The sequence below is a fragment of the Natator depressus genome, chromosome 1 (genome assembly GCF_965152275.1).
Source record: "Natator depressus isolate rNatDep1 chromosome 1, rNatDep2.hap1, whole genome shotgun sequence".
Taxonomy (NCBI): Eukaryota; Metazoa; Chordata; order Testudines; family Cheloniidae; genus Natator; species Natator depressus.
In genome coordinates, this window is record NC_134234.1 from 79,087,570 (window position 1) to 79,103,216 (window position 15,647).

General features: G+C 36.9%; 1 protein-coding gene across 5 annotated transcripts in view; it reads left to right on the forward strand.

Moving 5' to 3' along the window:
* Nucleotides 1-15,647, forward strand: part of LMO7 (LIM domain 7) — a 181,778-nt gene that overhangs the window by 130,109 nt on the left and 36,022 nt on the right. For 2 of the 5 annotated variants that reach the window (XM_074962102.1, XM_074962114.1), the window contains exons 9-13: nucleotides 3,825-3,854; nucleotides 7,234-7,351; nucleotides 10,069-10,211; nucleotides 11,679-12,129; nucleotides 12,923-13,240. In XM_074962102.1, the coding sequence (XP_074818203.1) occupies nucleotides 3,825-3,854; nucleotides 7,234-7,351; nucleotides 10,069-10,211; nucleotides 11,679-12,129; nucleotides 12,923-13,240 (1,060 nt within the window). Of the gene's footprint in view, nucleotides 1-453; nucleotides 748-1,051; nucleotides 1,187-1,588; nucleotides 2,309-3,824; nucleotides 3,855-7,233; nucleotides 7,352-10,068; nucleotides 10,212-11,678; nucleotides 12,130-12,922; nucleotides 13,241-15,647 lie in introns of all 5 variants that reach the window. The other 3 variants (XM_074962097.1, XM_074962109.1, XM_074962121.1) reach the window with 3 other exon arrangements.

The following is a 15,647-nucleotide window of genomic DNA, read 5'->3' on the forward strand; positions in this document are numbered from 1 at the left end:
CAAAAGAGCCCTGTGAGTTCTGCTGCACCTGGACATCTTTACATCTTGCACAAGGACTCTCCTAAATCTTGTTTGCAACAAAATTATCCAGCTGGTCCATTAGCTGCTGTGCTTGAACCGATGAGGTCAGAGATACTAATCCTAGACCCAAAGTATTGTACTACCAAAATTGCAATCCATAAATAACTGCATCAAAAAGCAACATTTCTAATCAGCATTTGTTTAACGCTGCTGATAAATTACTACATTCTTTGTAGTCAAATTCCTTTCTTTTTATCAGATGAAATAAGGTGCTGTTATAACCACTTAACTTTGTTTTAGTGCTGCAGTAATGGAATTAAAAACTAATTTGCTTCATTCACAATTTTGAACTTTTGAGCCAAAAAGCATGTCTCTTGCATATGTTATGAAGTTGCTTCTAAAGTATCTTAACTGATTGGCTATTTTGAACAGTAACCAGAGGAGGCAGAGGCATTTGGACCCTAAAGAGGAAAGCAAGCCAAAAGTTAACATTTCTTCAAAATTCTCCGGCTATTCTGATGATGAGGAAGAAAAGGCAGTAGGCATCCCAAACATTGAAAAAGATGATCTCTATGTTCGCAAACTAAACTCTGCAGTTTCAAACCCAATGGTTTCTTTTGATAAGTTTCTACCTAAATTTTGGACTCCAGAAGAAGAATTGCATTGGAAAAAAATCAAAAAAGGATCCTCTTCCAAACCCTGGTATAAGGAGCTTCAGGGATTCAGGTTTGTGTGTGCATGCTCCTCTTAACATCTCATGTATGCACAGTGTTTGAGTGCACCGTAGCTTTAAATGCATCAAGAAACCTTTTTTTTGTCTGTTTTTTATCAACTCCACTGTCTGTTTCTTTAAAGTTTAACAGCTGGCTTTTTTGTGTCTTATTTGTTGTTCAAACAGAGGTTTTTGCAGGGAAATAAACTGATCTATTACCTACAATAGACAAATGCACCTCTATCTTTTTGTGCTTTGGTCCATAATTACTCTAAATATTAACTTCCGCTCTTTTCCATTCCTCATGCTACTCTCCAGTAGAAGGAAGTCTGATTCTGAGGGTGAAGATTCAGTCTATAAACAAAGCAATGCCAAACTGACTGCTGATTATGTGGGGGAATCATTGTCCCACATTGCAGAAGGGGGAATCCCATACGCCTCTGATCAACCCAGGTTGATATAATTGCATGAACTGTGTACACTTGCTGCATCAAGGGAAACTACTCGTAATGCAACAGTTGAGTGAATTAAAAGTGCAACCCGTGAAGTTGCTGTTATCTCTGTACATAGTCACAAGTTGCTAGTTTACTGAAAGGCATAACAAACTGTAGAAGATTGTTGGCTTTGTGTATTGAGCATGTGATCTTGCTGTTTCTACCAAGGTTAATATGCTGTACTATCATTTCAGAGGGGTGGATATGTGCTGCATTATAGCAAATACTGAATTGTATGTGTGCTTCTCAGAATATTCCAGTTCTAAAACAAATGCTCCTCGGAATACTTTTTGTCTGCAGTCTGAGTCTTCTGGCAATTAATGATATTCTTCCTTCCTCTTTTTTGTTTTATATGCTTCAGTCAGTTTTCATTACTTCAGACCCTCCAAAAATACTCTGATGACTACTTGTCTTCTGAAATGAAGACCAAAATTGATCCTACTTCTGGCCCTAGGGTCATAACATGCAGAAAGAATATTTTTTTTACACCAGGATGCAACCAGAGGGAAACTCTGAATGGAGACCCATATCCAGACTTGGAAAATGACGATTTGTTTGTTCGGAAGACTGGGACTTTCCACATGAATCCAATTGCTCTCCAAGCTTTTGAATACTTTAGAAAATCCTCTGAGCAAGAACCTCTTTTAGAGGGTGAAATAATTCTGCAACCCAGAGAGGACCAACCTGTTATTCCAGACTTAGAAAAAGATGACATGATTGTTCGTAAAGTACAAACACACAAAAAAGAAGTGCCTTTATCAGGTGCTCCAGACAAATACCATCCTGCACTCTTTCCTGATCCTTGGAGTCTTCCACCAGAAATCCAATCCAAATTTCTTTGTTTACTTGAGAAGACTACCCCAACAGAAGATGAAAAAAATGGTGGTAGAGTCTTATCACCCTCTTTGCAGCAGAAGAAGGATGATATGCTGACTCGCAAGATTGAGTCCTGGAAAGTAGGAAGTGTTCTGCAGCCAGTCAGTTTTACTCCAGGTCCATGCAGTGAAGAAGACTGGAAAAAATGGGAGGCTATCAGAGAGGCCAGCAAAGTTAGACACAAGAAACGCCAGATGGTTGAGAGGTCAGGTTGTGTCCCTGTGTGGAGAGTGCTTGTGTCTGAGTATTCGAAATGTTCCCATTAAGAAAAGCATCATCTTGTACTGAATGGAACCGTGCATGCAGTGTGAAACTGCAATGTATTTATTTTGTGTAGTGGTGGAAAAGCTTATGACAGGGCAATACCGTATTTTCAACATGGTTTAGATTATTCGATTGCTTCCAGTAATGTATATTGTATAATTTTGAGACTGAAGGAAATATGCGTCTTTCTATGATTGAGCAGGAATATGAGCACTTAAGAGACCATGGAAGGCAATGTCATTTCTCTACACTAGTGTACAAACATTCCTAAATGATCTGTATACGTTATTGAAGGGCTTAGGAAATAGAAGCTCTGTTAATACTGCTTATGAGCTAGGATTTAAAAAATTTCCCAAGGCTCACTCACCCACAGCTCAAAGGGTACTATACTAGATGAACAATGCCTGTGCCATGATCCTAAAAAGCACACTCCCAAAAGGGGGTATGTGTGTATTGTATACATTTAACTTCCTCTAGCCCATCTTTGTTTCTCTATCAAGTCTTCCCTTTTTTCAAATCAAATGTGTCACCATTTAATGCTCAACTCCTTGCCTGGCTCACTCAGAGCCTTGCTATCCTATCTGCCCTCTGTTTTAACTCCTGCCCAGCCCTCTTTCAAACTCTGTGCTCACTCAGAGAGAGTGGGTTTTTCAAGTCCTCCTTATCGCTGAAAATACGGAATTGCAAGTTGCAATTTTTCTCATTCAGCATCCTTATTTCATAACTGATACAATTTTATGTTCCAGCTAATATTGTGTGTATGTCGTTAATTTTGAAGCTTAACACAGCTAGACAAAGCTTACATTTGGTTAAAAGTATTTCTAAAACACCTGAATATAATTGACTTCTAAGGCTATTTCACTCAATAAAAATTATATTTATGCTCAATGTCTTCACTAAGTATTTTAAAATTTTAAAAAAGTTAATTCAGTGCATCATATTGGATGCATCTGGTTCTGCATCTTAATGTGTTAAGCTGAATGCATTTTTGGCATTCTGTTTATTCATTCCATTTATTACATGCATTAAAATTAGGAATGGGAAAATTACTTTGAACATGTATAACCTTTCTGAACCAAACTTTGTCTTAGGACTCAGTTCAAAATAGTCATCATTTTTTGTTTGCACTTCCTGGTGTTAGATAGCATTGGAAGAGGCAATGAGTAATAACTATTAGACTGTTCATGCATTATTTCCAAAACGGAAAATACTAGGAATTGTGATAGGGACCTTTTTGTATTGTGAGATTTTTAAGCTTGACTTCCAGAATACACAGTTTCTGGTAAGTTTGTCTTGCATCTGAACTTTGAGGTACTGATCCAAGCCTGTAACTCTTGATCTTTTGTTGTTCTCCCATCACTTTAGTCAAAGTGCTTCTGCATCAAACTTCTAAATGTTCTCTTACATATAGAGTAAGACCCTGAAATAAATTTATTTTTGGTTTTCTGATTTCTCAGACTGTTTCAAAAGCTTTCTGATGAGGATGGGTAAGTTTATGATAAAAATATGAAAATTTCACCATACTATTTGTTTTGTGCATCTTATTAAACTTTTCCAGTAATTTTTATGCATGCATAATAGCTAAAAACTCTTGCTCAGAGCACCTTGTGCATGCTGCTTTGTAGTTCTGGACTTGAGTAATTTCCATAAGTTATAGGAAACACAATAGCTATACTTCTGATAGAAGCTCATTGTAGCATAAAGTGTTGCACATATAGTAAATAAATTGCAATGGCCTGCTGTTGTCAGGCTTTTAAAAATCAGCTGTGAAATTTCACTCTTGCTGAAACTTACGTGTGTTTTTCCCCCTATATTCAAATTGGATTTTTAGAGTTTTAACAAATCTAGGGTAAAGCTAGTAAATATTTCTTCTTTTTTAATGGAGGGTATGGGGAAGAATACTGATGTTGATGTGAATTTAAATACCTTTGTTTATCCTGGTAAGAAAGTAGAGGAAGACATCTCAACTGGCCAAGGTCCAAATGTGTGGAATAAATCACCTAGAATGAGAGAGAATCAAGAAAAGAAAATCAAGAGCAGCTTAAATTAATGTGAAATTAATTTAGCACAGCATTTCCTATTATTTTGGATATCATTCTGCGTCTGAGGTCAAGAATCTTTGTCAAAGATTGCACCAAAAATGTAACTTAAAACGAGGGCATCTTAAAATAAAAATAGATAAGCAAGTGAGGGTAGCTTTTTCTTTCAGGGTTATTTAATGGTATAGTTTCCACTAGAGAGGTTGGGCTTTCTGGATACTGTATAATTTATTGATTCTATTTGTCCAATGCTAGGTGACTGAATACTAAGTGTAAACTTACTTCATGTTCTACGGCAGCAATACACATTAAAGCACCATTTTGTCATTTGAGTCTTGCTTTTTACTTGGCTTACAATACGTGTTTGTTTGGGAAGAGGAGTGCTTTACTGATTTTTGCCTGAATGTACTTTGTAGATTTGAATATGCATGAATGTTTTTTTTGCATGCTTTACTAATTTTTTCTAGTTTTTCCTTTTGAAATCTGTTCACTTTTTGACCATGATCTGTAAAAATGAAGAAAAATCTGGAAAAAAAAACCAAAAAGTTGTGTGACATGCTTTTATTTATAATTGGTTAATTATTGCCAAAATCAGCAAGGAGTGAAAACTGGTCTGAGAGGGAGCACTGCTACATATTCAGAGGAGGGAGAATACGAGGGTATATCCATTAGATAGGTTTTTGATGTTAAGATGATTACATACAAATAACACACTTTTTATAAGTAGGTTTTAATCAAATATATAAATTTCAATTATTTACATTTTCTGTGTTGTTCAAGGAGAATATAGAAAAGCAGAGAGGAAAAAGCAGTTCATAATAATTAGTGTACATTCCCTCAACCAGTCTTGAACAATTTTGGTGCTTTGATACTGGTTTATTGTAATACAAAAACCATTTCTGTGCCTGACGTAAAAGTGAATTATAAAAACAAGGACAGGACAGAAAACTAAGCAAACAAATAGTGCCTGAGGTAGTAACCATGGTATTGTTGCTAGAATTGGCATGCTTCCCATTTAAAAAAAATAAAATAAACGGGCAGTAACTGAGTGCTGTACCTTTTTATGTTCTAAAGAGCAGAGTCCAAAGTCTTAAGTTGCCACTGAAATTAAGTTTAGCCTCTTCCTAGTCCGTAGTTGCATGCATCATAAAACCACCACATAATTTTGTACAGCTCATGTCTGCTTCAGATAGGCCCAAGTTTGGAGGAGCAGATCAGGACTGAATTATTTTGGCAAAAAATAGGTGAAATGTGTACAATACCTTTTCATGTTATAACTGGCTTACGTGAGTACTATTAATTCCTCCCTTTCAGGAACATTTAATATGTTCTATTGGCCTGGTGTTCTAGTGGCCACTCACTGTCATTCAGGTCATCATACGATTGGTTCCTTCTTCAGTCACTTTGCTCCCTGAGCTGGTTGGGTGGGAGCACACCTCAGGCAATCAACTGAAGTACTGTGATGGGAAGGGAGGGTCCCACGTCACTCCAAAGGTACATCCATGACCAATCCAGAAGAGGCTTTAAAAAATTTCAGAAAAGGCCGGGAGAAAATTATAATACACTCTCTCCATGAGATGGCCAAACCCTGAAGTCAGGCTACAAGGAAACTTGATGGATTTGGGGCTTTAGCAGAGGACTTCTGAACCCAGGTAGTACTAAAGAGGATAGAGGATACGAAGACCTCACAGACCTATAGGGCTTTGTTCTGAATGGGAGAAATAATTAAAAAAAAAAATGACTGTCCCTTTTAAATACGTAATATAGAACCGTGCTGTTGCATAGCATTTTAAAAAGATTAAGAAAAGACACTGTCCATCCCCCAAAGAGATTACAATTTAGGCAAATATAGAGCATGGGATAGACAATGAATGGGGGGAGTAAGAAAAGAAAGGGCTAGGACTAACAAATTAATGAGTCCTATTCTATAGCAAGTGAATCGTAAGTTCTGGAATCATTAAATGAGGGAATAAAGTTAGGGCAGGAGCAGATGAATTCATAGTGCAGGAGTGGAAGTCAGACATGGAAAGCAGGGTGCAAGAAACCAGTGTTGAAGAATTAGGGAAGAGGGGAGAGAGGGAGACAGTGAACGTACTGGGGGAGAAGGGTTGCATGGTGAGAGCAGAATGAGAATAAGGTTATTTTAGCTGTTGGATGTTAGATTTAAGAGAACAGTCAGGGAGACTGAGGTGGAATTTGATAGTAGTCCAGGCAAAGGAGAACCATAGCACAAACCAGCTTTTTCAGTAGTGACAATGGAGTGGTCTTTTAGAAATCAGTTTTGCTGGAGAGGTGGTAACATTTTGTGAGCACCTGGAGATTGATGGAAGGGAAGAGAAGAAGAGAGAATTGAAAATGACACCAAGCTTGTGAGCCTGAGGAACAGGCAGACTAATGAAATTATAAACGCAGAAGGAGAAAGTAGGGAGGAGAGTGGGATTAGGTGAGAAGAAATATTTAGTTCAAAGAGGCAGAGGAGATCCATCTTGAGATTGTGAACACATGGGGAGAGTTAAAAAAAAAATCTGAACAGAGGGAGAGAGTTCAAGAGCAGAGAAGTGCAGTTTGAATTATCAGCGCAAAGCTGCTAGGAGACCATAGGAGTCTCACTTTTCCTATTCACGTTTGACCAATGATGCTGTCACTGACGTTTGTGTTGGCACCACTGCATACAGGATACTGAAAAATAGCTAGTATATGTTTTTCCTGTTCTGTTTAAAAATGCATGATAGGACAGCTTAAGTTATATTAATATAAATCCCTTCCTCCCTCTTGGAAGTCTTACTGGCAAAGACTACATTAAGCAAAACAATGTTTTTGGTCCTAGGAGCAAGTCTTTGAATGATGTGAGTGCAGATGAGGCCCAAGTGCTGCGCCAGGTTCGTTATGAAGAGCTACAGAAAATAAAATCCAAGCTACAGGAACAAGATCAAAAGTGGCAAGATGTGAGTGTTCCTTTCTGCTCCCCCTAAATGCCCCACTAAGGGCCCAGTTCTGTAATCCAGTGTCACTTTTCACTCAAGCCAAAGGGCATTGGGTGTCAGCACATCACAGGATTGGGTCATAAATGACCAGTTTAAACATTTGTAGATTATCTGGGTGTGTGAAATGTAAATCCTTAATGCTTAAATCCTTAATCCTTAATGCTTCTGTGTTATCTTTCAGAGTAGCAGCCGTGTTAGTCGGTATTCGCAAAAAGAACAGGAGTACTTGTGGCACCTTAGCGACTAACAAATTTATTTGAGCATAAGCTTTCGTGAGCTACAGCTCACTTCATTGGATGCATTCGATGAAGTGAGCTATAGCTCACGAAAGCTTATGCTCAAATAAATTAGTTAGTCTCTATGGTGCCACAAGTACTCCTTTTCTTTCTGTGTTATCTGTTTGTTTGATCAACTCTGCAGAGGAATATTTATCTGTATGATAGCTTTTAAAGAGTACAAAAATAAAAACCAGCTTCAGGCCCAATTTATGTGCAGGGCAATGAAAGATAAGGCACTATAATTAGCACAGTGTCATTTTACCAGTTATTTGCATCTTTTTTTTTTTTTTTTTGGTTAATGTAATGGCAAGCGTAAATTTCTTAAAATACTAATAGACAATGTATTGCAGTACAGTAATCTTATAAACTAGTTTCACAGGAAGGGGTACAAAAACAGGCTGCGGATCAGATTAGCAGAACAAAACCAAACGTGTGTGTGTGTGTGTGTGCGTTGGTGGGGCACGCCATACTAGTGATGCTGTGAAATCTAATGAGAGGCAGAATGTGTATTTTTAGGTGCAGTAATTTAGCACATAGTCACATGCAGTGACATTGTAAAGCTATTTGGAAGGTTTTATGTTTGAATGTTTAGTCATTCGGAAAAATATCCCATGTGTTTTCTCTTCCAATTTTTTTAGTTTTTCTCCCTTAAAAAAAAAGTCCTTGTTTAAATTTACCATGAAAACTAATATCCCAGCTTTGAGATAAGCATTTTTAATAGTCTGTCCATCCATCAGGGCATATCAAAACCTTAATTTTTTCCTTCAAATGTTGAAATGTAATGATTATAGAAGTGAGGGGTTAGTGTTAATAAGCACTGGGCACTGAGCAACATTGCTTAGTTAATGCATCTTGGTTCTAAACATTTAGCACTTCTGCTTAAACTAGTTCTGGTATTCTATGGGGCAGAAACAACTGACTGCTAAACTGCATTGTGATTTTAGAACATGAACAAACAAAACATTAAATTAGGTTGATACTTCACAGTTTCTATTTAGGATTTAAGGCGGGTATATACTCAAGTCCATACATGAATCCATTCAGATGTTGCTTTACTTTTCTGTATTTTACACTCACTCTCTCACTCACTCACTCACTCACTTAAAGTTAATATCCAGTTAACTGTTACATTTTAGATAAATATTGAAGAGAACATAACATAAGAATGGCCCTCCTGGGTCAGACCAAAGGTCCATCTAGCCCAGTATCTGTCTGCTGACTGTGGCCAGTGCCAGGTTCCCCAGAGGGAATGAACAGAGCAGGTAATCATCAAGTGATCCATCCCCTGTTGCTCATTCCCAGCTTCTGGCAAACAGAGGCTCGGGACACCATTCCTGCCCATCCTGGCTCATAGCCATTGATGGACCTATCCTCCATGAATTTATATAGTTCCTTTTTGAACCTTGTTATGTTCTTGGCCTTTGCAACATTCTCTGGCAAGGAGTTCCACAAGTTGACTGTGTGTTGTGTGAAGAACTTTTATTTGTTTTAAACCTGCTGCCTATTAATTTCATTTGGTGATTCCTAGTTCTTGTGTTCTGAGAAGTAGTAAACAACACTTCCTTATCTACTTTCTCTACACCAGTTATGATTTTATAGACCTCAATCATATCTCCCCTTAGCCGTCTCTTTTCCAAGCTGAAAAGTCCCAGTCTTATTAATCTCTCCTCATCCAGAAGCCATTCCATAGCCCTAATAATTTTTGTTGCCCTTTTCTGAATCTTTTCCAATTCCAGTATATCTTTTTTGAGATGGAGCGACCACATTTGCTCACAGTATTCAAGATGTGGGCGTACCATGGATTTATATAGAGGCAATATGATATTTTCTGTCTTATCGGCTATCCCTTTCTTAATTATTCCCAGCATTCCGTTTGCTTTTTTGACAGCCACTGCACATTGGGTGGATGTTTTCAGAGAACTATCCACAATGACTCCAAGATCTTTCCTGAGTGGTAACAGCTAATTTAGACCCCATCATTTCATATGTATAGTTGGGATTACGTTTTCCAATGTGCATTACTTTGCATTTGTCAACATTAAATTTCATCTGCCAGAGGTGACTGGAAAGAAGTTAAAAGGAAAACTGCACTTTTTCTTTATGGTGTAAAATTGCAATTGTTACCCTTACTTAACGATAGGCAGCAGGCCACCTTACCTGAAAAATATAAACACAGTCAGTCTCAGAAACGTTTAGGTCAGAATCATTTGGGTCAGATTTTTCAGGAAGACACATGAGACTCTAGACTTGGCGCAGACAAGCAGGCTTTATAAAGCAAAATTAGGACACACTGGTATCCAGTTGGAATGAGCAGTCTAAGCAATGTAATGGGGTAGTCTCAGTAGTTGTTCGAGATCTCTAGAAAATCAGATCTCCATATATTAATGTGATTTGTTTTAGGATCTAGCAAAATGGAAAAATCGTCGAAAAAGTTTCACTTCAGATTTGCAAAAGAAAAAGGAGGAGAGAGAAGAAATCGAAAGGAGAGCCTCTGAGACCTCTGAAAGAAATAGCGAGTCACTGAAAGAAATGCAGCAGGACAGGTAATGCACCTAATGGAGATGTTGTATGCACTACTTACTTTTGAGCATATGTGTTAATTAATCTTAGAGCAGCTTTAACTAGCATTTTAATTGTGCTCATACATGAAATAGAACTAACTCAGTACACCTTTTTTTGAAGAATATATTTTGATAAAGCTACTCTTTACTGACCTTTGGGTCCATTTATATAATGCAGAAATCTAAACAACTGAAAGGCAGATACTAGTAAACTCTTTAAAGTGGAAGTTAAAGCAAGTTAGTAAAGTAAAATGTAACTCGCAGAGTGGAACAAAGTAGGAATAAATGTTGCTTTGAAATCAAACTTCATTCACTTTAAGAGTATATTTTTAAACAGGTCTAAAAACAATTGTCTAGAATGAATAATCTTGTTTGTCTGATTTACTATGACTGTATTTTTCTTTGCATTAATATTGCAACTGAAATTCTTTTTTAGCTATTTGAGTAAACATAGCCAGGGCTTTTGTTTATATTGCAAAACAGCAGGATTAAGATTTCACTTGAATTTTCCCCTATGCTGTTGCTATATGAATCCTTCTGGTGTTTACAGAATGAGCAGACTGTAAATATTTTTAAGACTTCTCTCTAAATAAGCAGAAATTAAATGGAGTAACAACACCATTTGCCCTATAGGTGGTGGCTTTATAAATGCACTGACATCCATGTTTAAATCAATGGGATATGTGTTTAGGTATATATACATGCTGCATACACTTACAAACTAAATTTAAAGGATACTTTTAAAACATAAATATAATATTTTGAGTTTCAGTAACTTTTAATTTCCATTGTTTTTATTTCTAGGATAGAAATGACATCTTGTTCAGTAACATAACACAGACATTCATATTTAATATCAATATTACCAAAACTTTTGAAAACTGTTTTCTAAATAATATTTTTGTCTCATTTCACAGAATAAGGAAATGTGTGTGGCAAGGAACCAAGCTTCCACTTAAGTGCTAGCAAATGTCTAAAATGTGTTCTCTATAAATTGGTATACCATTCTAGTACAGTAGCTAGATTAATAGCACTATAGAGTTTGGCTTACACTTTTCAAAGTCCTCCACCTTACCAAATCTAACTCGGCATCCAACCCTTGCCGAACATCAAAAAATAAAGTAAGATGTTAAAAAAAACCCCCTAAAAATGAAAACCTAGTCTTTCAGGCATTTTTTCGTGAACTAGTTGTATTGCTTTCTCAGGCAAAAGGTCATTCTTGGCATAACAGTTTACAACTTGAAAATATCATTAGTCGTTTTAAAATGTGGAAAAAAAGAGAGAATTTGAATTTTTGATTAGAGGTAGATTCATTTTCATTTAAACAGGAAGACTTTCATAGTTTTTTCAGTCTTTGCTTTGAGCATTTCATAGCTGAAAGACTTCTTAAAGTCCATGTATTCTCCAGGTCACTCCTTTGGTATGTTAATGAATTCTCTGTCTCCTTAGGGAGAACAGAGATCAAGGATCCTACAGCGACATGCAGCAAAAGAGTGAACGCACTCGAATGTATTCATCAGATGATGTATTTAGTGAAGAAAAACATCCTTCCAGACCATCAGTAGCAAAAGATTATCTTGTCGAAAAAGATACCTCTTACAGCTTTAAGAAGAATGAAAAATCATATGCTGCACAAACTAACAAAGAGAATTCTCAAAAGCTAGAGATCTATGCAACAGTTGAAACTCAAATTCCATCTAAAAGCCTATTAGAAGAACAGAGCTCAGTCCCTTTGTCTACTCACCATTCAGTGAATGCACAAATGGGGTCAGCTCGGGTTTCAGCTTCTCTCCCCAGAAGTAACCAGAAAACAGATACCTCTAGGTTAACATCTGTGGTTACACCAAGACCTTTTGGTGTCCACTCAAGAGGAATTTCATCACTTCCCAGATCATTTACGGTAAAACTTCAATTTATTCATGTTTGTGAATGTTACTATCTTGAATAATTAACCCAATACCGTTTTAACTTTTTCATGCATTTAGTTTTAAATTTCCTGCCCCTGTTTAACAAAGGATGTATTAATAGTGGAGCAGATAATTCTGTTAGTGCTTAAACAATTGCTGATGTTTATGTACTTAAAATGACCATATGTTTCCTATGAATAGGCATCTGATAAATATAGTGATACAATATTTTTTTGTAAAAGTTCGTGTTTTCTTGCCAGAAAATTTATTGACATATCAGTACATTTTTCTGAAACTTACTTAGCATAATTATACTTTTAGCTGCTGTAAATTGTCATTCCATCAAGTCAATGGAATGAGAACAATTTTACACCAGCTGAGCATGTGCCCCTTGTTAATGAAACCTAATATGGGCAATCAGCATATCTGCATAAATTGTATTGTCTTTTCCATAATTCCCTAGCTGCCCTAATTTTGAAACTGATGTGCTAAAAGCTATTTTAATGCATTTCTTTTAAATCCAGACCTGAATTAGTTATCCTGCTCACATGCATCTGACAAGGGGAAATAACCCATCTTGCTCTTTTAGTAATAGTGGATAATAGGGTAGTGCGTGTGGCAATTGGAAATTGCATTGAAAGAATGGATGGAGAAAAAGATAAAAAAAACTTCTGGGCTGAGCTCTCTGGACTGTTTAGCTTAATTTGTTGAGAACCAAACTTGAGGCTTTTATGCTTTAAAACAAAGCAGCATGTGCCTGTATAAACAACAGCATTTTCATTCCAGGTGGACGATGTCCAGAAATATAATGGAGAAGTAGATGGAGCCAAGAGATCTCAAACTTTGCTCACCAGCTATTCATTTTCAACGCTGGAAGCAGGACCACTTCTCTCTGCAGATGCAATGACAAGTGGTGGTGAGGAAGAAAAGGAAAGCATTAAAAGAAAAGAGTCTCCTACCCTGAGAGCCTCTGCTACATCCCAATACCAGGATGCAGTGTCCCCTGATCTTAAATCAGAGTATTATACTCATCCTGACCCTGTTACAGTTGCAGCTTCTGCAGAAATAAGAAGCCTGCCAGAGTCAGAGGTTTCAGTGTCACAGGTGAGTTTGAAAAGTATATAATTACCCACAGTAACCTAGTAGTACTAGGACTGTGTGAACAAAGATTATTAAAACCGTAGGCTAACATGCTTCACCAATGAGAGGTATTCAGATAAACAGCTAACCCATTTCGCTTAAGAAGCACTTCTCTTTCCCATGGACGATGAAAAAAGGAATACTTGGCCTGTGTAATTTGTTCCTTTAATTACTACAATCTTTCTAAACCTCTTTTCTCTGTTTTGAGTTTGACTCTGTTTCTTATGAAAATTGAGCCAAATTTTCAGCTTAGCATCAAGCAGGTTTCTATTTTTGTACTCTGTTATTTGCAGCAGCAATTAAGGTCACTAGGACATTGAAGAATCTGGTTTGTGGGTTTAATTAGGTTAGTTGCACTAGCGTTTATTTGCACCCTCAGACGTTAAGTGGCGAAATGAATGGCAGCTTCTGAAAATCTGACCTTTAAATGTGCTAAGCATCACTCCAGGTTTCACTTTTTACTGCAATGGCTTGAGGCATGGTTTTTTTGTCTCTCCCCCCACCACCCTCCTCCACACGCACACAATAATTTTTATTTGGTTTACTCTAATGACTGTATTCACGAATTACTTTTAAAAATAAATCACTTCCTCAATAGTTGCCTGTTTAATGAAAAGTTTCCAACTTTGGTTCAGAAGTTAGGTCTTGTGCTCTACTTTAAGAGCCCTGGGGCACGTAAGGTGCCATAATCCTTCCGCTACTGCCCTCAGTCCCTTCTTTCAGATGTAACCTGAATACTAATAGTGTCAGCTGTCAGTAGCTTCTTGCAACAGTTGACAACCTCACTAACTCCCAAGATCATGCTGGGAGTTGCATTCTCTACATTGTTTATGCTGCTGTAGATAGCAATTATGTCAGCTGTTGCAGGGAAAATACAGGACCCTGAATTCCAAATGGTTCAATCACTTCCTGCTCTATTTTTGTTTTAAAATAGATTTGCAAATATTACTTTGAACAGTTTTTTTTAAAAAACAACAACTTTGAAATGAAGTATTTTTCAGCTTACACCACAGGCTCCTAGCATTGCTGCCGGGCCTGTCATCCTACTTTATTTAATCAAAGGTTCTGACAGCATGATTGTTGCATGTAGGGGGAGGAGACGGTTTCAGTGTGTTGCAGTAAAAAGAATTATATTAGGTTAGATATGGGTCCTTTTTTGTGGCTCATGTGAGCTGAATAGAAACAAAATTTTCTGGATCAGATTTCATTTTATTCTCTGTATCAAAACTCAGACCAAGCCTAGCTGGGGCTTGGTTATCAGGTACGTGATGGTTAACTCTCCTGCCTGGCAAATGAGGATTTTTTTTTTTTTTTAATACAGCATGCGTCAAGCAAGCTATAGTTAAGGTGGGAACTCCTTTCCCACATATTGAGATGTCCACTTGTGTGGTGGAAAGGCATTGCACAGCCAAGTGAGAGACTGGTATCTCTGTGAACCACTGAACCATTCATGCAGAGTTTGTAGAGCGCTGTAGGCATTGGGGTGGACCTGACCAAATGGTGCAGTTCAGTGCATGGAGCCGGATTGCCCTTCTGTTGACAGCTGGGCTTGAGGAGACAGAACACATCTTCAGATTGAGGAGACGAAAATAATAGACATGAGACCTTCTTGCAGGGTGGATTGATATAAATCTGAGCAATTTAAATCACTGATTTAAATAATCAAGTTTAACTGATTCTGCAATTGTATTTTTCAGTTATTTTCCTGAAGAAAGGTTGAGTCTCATTAGTTTATTTGCATATCAGTATGTGTTGATATGCAAATGAATCTAGTCTATACACTAAATTAGATACTACTTTTGCTAATTAGGAGAGTACACTATCTATACACATTTATTTAAGCAATTATATAGCTTAACATACATTTATTCAGGTTCTTAATTGTTACTTTTTGTTATGATAGAAAATGGTGAATGGTGCATTTCTTATTTACTAGACTGATTTGCAAGGAAATTGGAATTCAATAAAAATAGCTTTATTTAACTAATAAAAGATCATGAAAATGCTATCTTAAATATGCTGAATATGTAAACTTTTTTCCTTATCAAAACATATTTTGCATTAAAACGAATTGATTTATTGAGCAAAGTAAGTAGTATCTATAGTTTAGTAAATTGAAATGATTGTTTCTGCTCACCATGTCCTTCAAAACTTTAGAACTAGTAGAACTCACTCTCTTGTACCTAGTTTTAATCCATGGATTAGAAGAGGAAAACAAGTTTTCCTGTGTTTCCATTTGTTATTGAACTGAACTAGTTGAATAAATTTGAAATGAAGAAAATTATCTCTCTGCACCTGCAGAAGAAACTACTGCTGTCAAATGCTAGTTTAGTACTTCAACAAACTCTCTGGTTTCAGTGCTTAGCTAGTG